Below are 9,499 nucleotides of genomic sequence, written 5' to 3'. Positions count from 1 at the left end.
TGGAAAGAGAGGCCCATTGGACTTGCAAACTTTATATGCCCCAATATAGGGGAATGCCAGGGCCAAAAGAATGGGAATGGGTGGATAGGGAAGTGGGGGGGGCGCTATGGGGGACTTTTGGGATAGCATTGGAAACGTAATTGAGGAAAATATGTAATAAAAATATTAAAAAAAAAATAAAAGTTATTTGAAACTAAAAAAAACAACATTCAGTTGGGGTTGGCTTGCAGGTGCAGAGGTTCAGTCCAGTGTCCTCAAAGTGGGAGCATGGCAGCCTCCAGGCAGGCAAGGTATAGGGGGAACTGAGAGTTCTATGTCTTTATCTGAAGGCTGGTAGCAGAATATTGACTTTCAGGCAGCTAGGAGTAGGGTCTTAAAGCCCACGCCCACAGTGACACACCTACTCCAACAAAGCCACACCTCCTAATAGTGCCACTCCCTGCCCCAAGCATATACAAACCATCAGGGCATGTAATGGACCTACGGTTAGAGCCAAAATTATCTGGATTATTTGTATATTAAAAGCCACAACTACTAAAATGTTGAACCAATGAACAGGGAGTGTCCAACCCCAGTGATATGTCTGCAGCACAAACCCTATACTTAAGGCTAAGGGGATATTGCAGAAATAGTCTAAGAGTAAAAGGTCCAGGAAGCCTGCTGAAAGAGTGTGCCTTCTAACTACACAAGAGAACTGCACTCAGCTGTATCGCTGCCTGAACAGGACCTCAACTATAATACCACCAATTGCTATGGCACCGAGGATGAGGGAAATTTCACAGATGAAGAGGTACAGACAACTGGAGACTACTGAGGGATAACCAGTCTTCTTCAAAGATGAACCCATCCTTAACTGGTTATCCAAAACCAAGTAATTTGTACCAAAAATATATATATATAAGCAAGCTACACTCAATGAACTCTGTGGGTTGTATTTGTATATTTATTCATGTGTGTATGTGCATGTGTGTATGTCTGTGTGTGTGTGTGTGTGTGTGTAAAACATGATAATTTTAATATAAGAGGCCATGAATTTAAGAGGGAGTGAGGGACAGGGGAAGGTAGAAGAGGGAGAGGTAGAGAGCAATATATTTTAATTAATTTTTTACCTTGGGAAAAAAATAAGGTTTAGATGAAACCATTAATCACACACACAAAAATAAAAATAAAATCAAGTTTTACAAGTTAGTCGCCATAGCTACACAGTAGCAGAGAATATACAATGAAATTATTAAATAAATCAATAAATGTAAATTATAAAACTACATATTTAATGTTTTCTTTTTGTTGAAGCTCCAGGTCCCTATTACCCCTAACACAAAATGAAGCAGGGCTTTGTTTATTGAATATAAAAGCAGCCTGGATTCATGACAGCAGTGAAAAAATATTGGGTGAGCAGATATCACCATGAGAAAAGAATTTTGTTCATGTATGTTCGTTCGTGCGTGCGTGCATGTGTGTATGTGTGTGTGTGCATATGTGTGTATGTGTGTGTGCATATGTGTGTATGTATGTGTGTGTGTGTGTGTGTATATGTGTGTATGTGTGTGCATATGTGTGTATGTGTGTGTGTGTATTTGAGCAAGCACATGCATCCTAACTTTAGGTGAAGGGTGCCCAGTAGCCCCAATTCCCTCAGAGAAACAGGCTTCCATCCATTTAATATCTGGTAAGAGAAGCCTACTCTACATTTCCAAATAAGAGCACAATTGCACTAACCCTCTCTTCCACTCCACAAGAACTGTGTAATCGCATACCTAGGGCCCAGCGTAGAGAGGGCTGGAAGGAATCCAAGAAGTTATCATGTAAAGAAAGATTGATTCCGAGCTGGTGCAGCTGGCACAGGAGCCTGTTCTAAACAGAATGCCCTATCATGTCACCTCAAGACACTTTGAAAGTGAGAAGAGGTCAGGGACTCTTGGCCACTGCTATGGATAATCCAAGAGTGACTCTGGAATTTGGACGGATCTCTGTGGCAAATGAGTGAGTGTCCCAGGACAGGAAAGCGGGTCAGCTGCATCTCAGAACTCTGACTTCTCCCTGCTGTCTAAAACTACTGACATTTGACAATCTTCAGTAGCCACAGTGGCTGGGGGGGGGGGGAGTACATTCAGTGAATCACATTTAAAATTCTTGTGCTATGAGAAACACCTATGGGTATGATCCCTGACTCTTCTACTCCAAACATTCTAAGCTGTGTCCCAACACATGTACAGGGTTTTAAAGGAAAAGTGCAGGCATCAAACCCTAGCACGTGTAAAACCACAGCCTGGTCTGGGACTCCATCAAACTCCATCAAACACACTACACAGTCAAGCAAAATGTGTTGGCACACCTTCAGGCTGGTATCCATTAGTGTATTAAATGTCTTCTTGATAGAATTTATTGCCTGTTATTTTATCAAAGATACAAGAAAGGGTCTGCATAGCAATTTTCTTGTACTGAGCTAAAAGACTCCCTCTCACCATAACAACCAGAGTGATCTCTGTTCTTGACATCTTGCTTTTTACCCAATGACTTTCATAAACTCCCCCCCCCCAAATCTTCTGTATAGACAGGTAATTATAAAAAGGAAATATTCAACATTCAGTGTTAAAGGAACATAAGTGGGAAAAGAAAAAAAGATACTTTGCTTCCAATTATTTTAAAGACTTTTTATTATCCCTTATAGAACATCCCCCCCACCCACTGTCTTGTTAGAAGGAACAACCAGGGAGTTGATGAGAGATGGAGGATATGAGATATGCATAGAGATTAGATTAGAATGAAGAACAGGGACCAGATAGTGCAGACTGCTGTAGGTTAACAGAAATGGGCAACTATTGAAAGAGTGCAAGCAGGATAGTTTCGTAATTATCTGAGTTACTTTTCTGCCAATGTAAGAGAACACTATGGCTTGGCGGTGGTGGCGCACACCTTTAATCCTAGCACTTGGGAGGCAGAGTCAGGTGGATTTCTGAGTTTGAAGCCAGCCTCGTCTTCAGATTGAGTTCCAGAACAGCCAGAGCTACAAACCCTGTCTCGGGGGAAAGAAAAACAAACAAACAAACAAAACACTATGACCAAAGAACCTTATAAAAGAAAGTTTACTTGAGCTTATAATTCCAGAGGGCTACCAGTCCATGATGGATGGAGAAGTGGAGCGATGGGAAAAGGAACAGAAAATGACCAGCTCATAAATTGAACTGCAAGCACACAGAGAGCAACCCAGAAGTAGGGGAGGCTTTCAGCCTTCAAAGCATGTCTGCAATCATGGATGCTGGGCTGGACTTACTGCACCTCCTTAAATGGCACCATCAACTGGGGACCAAGGATTCAAAGACTGGAGCTTAGGAAGACATTGTCATTTAAACCACTACAATAATCACATACACCATTTTGGGAATGGAGAGGGCAGAACAGATGGAGAAGGGCGGCCGTCTGAAGAAGAAGTACCAGCCCTGAAGCTGTTCTCACACCTGTCTAGATGCACTGGCAGCTTGAAAGAAGGTAACAATAGCCACACAGACGAGTGCCTATTATAAGAGTCAAATGATGCAATTGTCTAAACTGAGAGATGAAGGAAAGAGTACTTGAGAATGTACCAGCGTCAGAAGATGGCTCAGTTGTTAGCGTGCTCTCCTTGTAAGTAGAGGGTCTAAGCTCAATACCCAGAAGCCATGGGTAAAAAGCCAGATAGTATGCACTGTATTTGTTATTATGCGAGCCTGGAGAGACAGACAGATAAATCCCAGGGACTCCCTGACTAGCCAGTCTAGCCTATTTGGTGAATTCCAGGAATGAGAGAATCTTTCTAACAAAAATAGTGAATACACACATGAACTCATTCACCCCAACACGTGAATACACACATGAACTCATTCACCCCAACACGTGAATACACATGCATGAAGAAAATGCTAGGTTTTAAGACGGAGTCACTCATCAATGAAGATAACACAACCAAGATAGGGTATGAAAAGAAAAATACCTTTGAGATGAAAATCTATATGTTCAGATTATGTATGCTGGGCTTTATAGGCCCTTAGACTGGAGCCCGTTAGAATAATGTTGTAGACCAGAACAAAAATCTGGAATGAAGACAGACTTTTAGTATCTTCAAGAGGTAGACACTACAAGGAAGATATCAATGTCTAAGAAAAGAATATTATGCAGAAATGAAACAGCATATAAAAGAAAATAAAGACATGGGGACTAGGGAACCAACCTGGAATCTCTTCTACTATATGGTCTGAAGGTTACTGAAGTAAAACCTACACAAGTAATGGGGGGAAAGCAAGACTGCGGTTAGGAGGAGCTAAGAAAGAGTCAGTAATATACAATGCTTAGAAGAAGGAATATATACAATAGATTATCAAGACTATGCTTATGAATTCCCTTATTTATACATTTATTTATTTAATTATTTATTTTGTTCTTCAATACAGCACAACTACAGTTTCCCCTTCCTTGATGTTTATGAACTTCTTAAGAATAGTTTTAGTAGGAGCTAAAGAGATGGCTAAGTGGATGAGAGCATTTGCTAGCACTAGCAGGGAATCTAAGTTTGGTTTCCAGCATCCCATGCTGGGAAACAACTATCTATAACTCCATCTTCAAAAATCTAGCCTCAGCCCGGGAGTGGTGGCACACGCCTTTAATCCCAGCACTCGGGAGGCAGAGGCAGGCAGATTTCTGAGTTCCAGGCCAGCCTTGTCTACAGAGTGAGTTCCAGGACAGCCAGGGCTATACAGAGAAACCCTATCTCGAAAAACCAGAAAAAAAAAAAAAAATCTAGCCTCTACAGATAACCACATGGCATTCACTCACAAAGACACACCACACACACACACACACACACACACACAGAAGATTAATCTCAGTACGGCATTCTCCATGGCTATTTTCATAGGCAAGCCAGAAAAATATATATATGCTGTCTAAGATGATGTTTGGAAGATGAACTATCATAATATACAATAGTATATAAAGTTTAAGAAAAGGATACTCAGTGATAGAGCACTATATATATTTGAGCAGTACTCAAAATGTCAGCCCTCTGTTTAGATGAGGAGATAGGCCAAAACCGAGGTTCTCAGTGTCGGAAGGAACTAAAACACCACTCAGAAACAAAATTACAGTTATGAAGAAGCAATAAAAATAAACTTATGATTGGGGTCTCCTAAGACCATCAGAAATAAATGTTTTCTGAGGGTTGCAACCACAAAGTTGAGAACCTCTTGTTTGCACCAAGAGCTCAATAAGAAGTGCTCGCTGCTAGGGAAAAAAAAAAAAAATATATATATATATATATATATATATATATATATACACACATATATATATAAAGAAAAATCATAATTTCGCTTTTCTGTTTTCCAGGCTACAAGAACTGAAAAAGAAATTTCAGAACAAATCCTTCATAATCCTACATCAGTGAATGCCTGCCGTGAGGAGAGCCCTGTGGCCAACTCACAAAGCCACGTAAGATGTGAGCAAGCAAATGTGATCACTGACTGGAGTACATCAACAGCTTCACAGAAAGTAGAAAGAGCCAAGTAGGAGATGTCACCGTAGGAGCTAATCAATGAGACAGTGATCACACAGTCATGTACTTACACTTTACTTTTATGATGCAAAGTAACTCACACTCTACAGTTAAGTCCCCAAAAGATACTTCCTTAACCAAGGCTTCAAGCTGTCTGTCTACCAGTATAAGGGCTTTAACTCATTCATGACGGAGGAACCCCCGTCACGATACAATTCTAGATTTGGAATTCTCACAGAAGACAAAAGGAACCCTCACAACAAAATTCCAAATGGAGCAATTTTGAGGAGGAAAGAAATCGAGGGTCCATCAATGAGAAGAAAATGCCTCCCTCTCACCACTCTTACACATTGATAACTGTGCCTCAAATTTTCTGCAGTATTTAATAAGCACACTTTGCAACTAAATGGGTTGTCTAGTCATGTTAGGCCAAGGACACTCAGCACAAGTAGGTTACTTAAAACAAGTCAAAAATAAAATATACTATTATCGTGGCTTCAACAGCATACTCAAGATAGATGGTTTATTAAAAATAAAAATGTATCTCCTCATAGTTTGAGAGTCTGAGGAGTCTAGCAACAAGATGCCCATGGGTGAAGCTATGAAGCGAGATGGCAAGCACCCTGTTATTGTCCTCACGAGAGAATGGAAGTGCAATGTCCTCCCAAAGCAGAAGGGAGAGGGGGCAAAGCAGCCTAAACTGGGAATTTTTTTATTTTTCAGTTTTTACTTAGTTTTTAATTGTTTAAAAGTTTCTTATTTGTATACAGTGTGTGGCTAGAGCATTTGTCCTCCATGGCCTTCTCCATCCCCGTCCCATCCCCCGTGACCTCTTTCCCTTCCTATTTCCATCTCAGTCCCCTCTTATTGGGGTGAGTGAATATATGCCTATCCTGGTGGTCACAGATGCTGTGTGTACATGATAGCCATAGAAAAGTCATTTCCAAAGACAGGCTTTTACAGTATGGCTCCCCTCTTCTCACTCTGACAAGCCCTATCCCCCTCCTCTGTAATGGTCCTGTGTCATGGACGTCGCAAAAGTCCCTTTTTTGATTAGACCACTGTCCACTGCCCAAAGATGAACCCTCATGAGGAACCCTTATGGCCTAGTCATGTCTTAAAGGCTCTTTCTACGGCACACTTGTCGCACCTGAAATTTGCAAAGGACACATTCCAACCACAGCAATCAATGACCATGACGACACTATGAAAAAGTTTTTATTCTCTACCAGTTAACAATACAAGTCACCACTGCCAGATGCCAAATTACTGTTTGACATGCCTAAATGGAACATGTGTGCTGGAAAATAGCAATTACCCAGGACCAAGGGCAGAAGTAGAATCCAGGTCACAGAGAAGCACATAAGGACCCGCTGGGCCAGACTTTTCACCAAGAACACTGGATTCCCTCCCTTCTTTATTCTGCCCTTTGTCCCTCTCATTAATTTTGACAAACCATGAAAGATGACTATAATTGCTTCAATCCCAGTGGAGTTGAATATGAAGTACACACATACACACAAAAGAAAGAGAATAAATGGTGTTTGTCTGCCTGTGGCCAGTGGAAACTGGAAACAGGACACAGGCAAAATATTTCCACAACTCTTGCTTTTGAAATTTCTTACAGGTTAGTTTATAAATCACACAAATAGAGTCATAATAAAAATAAACACCTCCAAAGAACAAAAAAAGCTGGACATTGACCACCTTCTGTTGTAATTTGTGTGCTCATTATAACAAAATGATTTTTATATTAAAAAAATATATGTGGTGAAAATATATAAATATAACATGTAAATATATTTCATACAAAAAGAGAAAAAATAGATAAAATATTTGTTTTTGTTCTAAAAATCACTTATTTCAAAATCTGCTCAAGTCTTTTAGCTTTCAGGAGCGCGTGCTAATTATCTCAGGGGACACAGGCTTGCATCTTCTCAGTGAAGAGTTGCTAGACACCTCCCCAGTACTTAATCTAAAGTCACAACTAAGTACTGTAAGTGAGGATCAGCCCAGCTGGCTGCTTTGAGGAGGGCTCCTGTATTAGCATATGTAAACTCTGGAATGAGCAATTTATAATGCCTACTGCTTTAGAATCTGAGAATATTGGTTTTCTAGAAAGTGACTTTAGTGGATACGTTTAATAACATGACAAAGCTAGGTCGTTGAGCTCTAAGGGTCTTTGTGTTTTCAAGTCACATCAACCCATGTTCATAATCACCAATGCCACTAACTAGTTTGATGTTTTCTATGATTAAAAAAAAGAGTCTCTCGCCTGTTGCCAAGGTAGTTTTGATTTTTGTAGTATCTAGGCTTTAAAGAAGAAACTAGTATGACAAATATGACTGCAGCAAAATACTTGCAATCGACTCATAACTACTCTAATTTATATACTAGCTACTTTAATTTTCAATCTTAACCTGAGCAGATTGCAATTATAAATTTCTGATAAGGGGGAAGCCTGGTGGGAGAGGAGTTATACTTTTGAATTGGGCTCTGCAAGTTAAGCCATCCATGCCCTGTTAACTCTCCTGGAAGGTAAGGTCAAACACCCGCAATGGTCGCTCTTCGATGTTGGTTTAAGGGAGAAGAGATCTGACCAACGATTAAAGTGAAACGCAGATTAATGAACTCACAAGAGCAAACAGGAGGGTGCAAGGTGTTGAAAGACTGCCTGAAAGACTGCACAAACGCTGCTCGGAAGTAGACTACAAAGTTTGAAAAGCATAATCACACACGCCCTGGGTCACGACCACTGCAACTCCCAGAACAAGAGGGGGATGGCCTGTGAGTCCCGGAAGCTGCTGCGTGGCTGCAGCGCTGCCTGTCCCAGCACGTAGGGTAGGAAGCACGGCCGGGGACTGCGAGCGAGCGCACAGGGCGGACGTGCAGCAGAAAAGTTCAGGAACTCGCCCGGGAAACCGGAGCCACGCCCACCGCATGATTGGCGCGCGAGGGGGGCGGGGCCGCGCAGAGAGGGGGAGACGGGCGGCGCGCGCGCACGCGGGAAGGCCGGCCGCAGGCGGAGGGCGGTGGAGGGGTTCCCCCGGTACCTGCGCTGGAAGTCCGCGGCGAAGGGCTTCAGGTACGGGTCAATCTCCAGGAGTCGGGCCAGCTCCGGCACGTCGGCCAAGGCGGCCTCCAGACGCGCTTCGGGGCCCGTTTCCCCTGCCGCAGGAGCCGCCGGCGCCGCCATCTTCGCCGCAGCAGCCCGAGTAGCCGAGGCCCGAGAGGGTCGAGTGGGCCGAGTGGAGTGCGAGCGGCAGGGCGGAGCCGGGCGAGCCTAGGCGAGCCGCCGGGGAATTGCCCTTTATAGCGGCGGAGCGGGCCAGGGTGAGCCCGGGACACACGTCCTCAGCGCGGGCCCCCGCCCACTCACGGGGCCGGCCCCTGGAGCCCTGAACCGTGCTGGCTGGCCACCGGGAGGCGGGTCTCACCAGTCCCTGTCCCTTCCCCTTCCTGCCCGGTGGTCACCTCTCCTCAAACACCTGCTCTCATTTCGGAGTTTTTGTTGTTCCTAGGGTGATGATTTTCAAAAAGTGGGAAATTCACCAGGACCACGGTTAAAAGTAGACAACGTGAAACTATTTAGAATCTTAATGTCATTTAACAACCCTACTGCCCTAAGTTTAATGTGTCTCAAGAGTTTAACCAAGAGAGTCCTTAAAGATTTTTGCATAGGTAAGCATCGATAGCCAGCCAGGTCCCTGAAGTCACAGTAAAAACAAGAACTTTCCTGGTTCCCTATACAGAAATCAGGCATTTGTGTCTCACCAACCAAACTGTCTTTGATGAGACATGACTGGGAGAACATCATTAAAGTGTACTGCACTCTCCTGCTTAATCACAGTGATGAAGCAAAAAATCTTCTTGCCAAGCTCCCAAGTATAACTACCCGGTGTCCTTTCTGTCCAGTGGTTCCTTTATAAGAATACAGAATCGGGGCTTGATGACATAATGGCTCACTAAGTA

At 42.9% G+C, this 9,499-nt stretch overlaps 1 protein-coding gene across 1 annotated transcript in view; it reads right to left on the bottom strand.

Annotated features, from left to right (window-relative positions):
- The window catches only part of Gbe1 (1,4-alpha-glucan branching enzyme 1), a 232,374-nt gene extending 223,447 nt beyond the window's left edge, over nucleotides 1-8,927 (bottom strand). The window contains exon 1 of the mRNA XM_021184815.1: nucleotides 8,581-8,927. Within this exon, the coding sequence (XP_021040474.1) occupies nucleotides 8,581-8,723 (143 nt within the window). The 5' untranslated portion in view covers nucleotides 8,724-8,927. The remainder of the gene's footprint in view (nucleotides 1-8,580) is intronic.
- Nucleotides 8,928-9,499: the final 572 nt, after the last annotated feature.

The sequence above is a fragment of the Mus caroli genome, chromosome 16 (assembly GCF_900094665.2).
Source record: "Mus caroli chromosome 16, CAROLI_EIJ_v1.1, whole genome shotgun sequence".
In the NCBI taxonomy this organism is placed as follows: domain Eukaryota; kingdom Metazoa; phylum Chordata; class Mammalia; order Rodentia; family Muridae; genus Mus; species Mus caroli.
The sequence above is the reverse complement of the archived record's forward strand: the minus strand, read 5'-3'. Positions and strand labels throughout refer to the sequence as shown.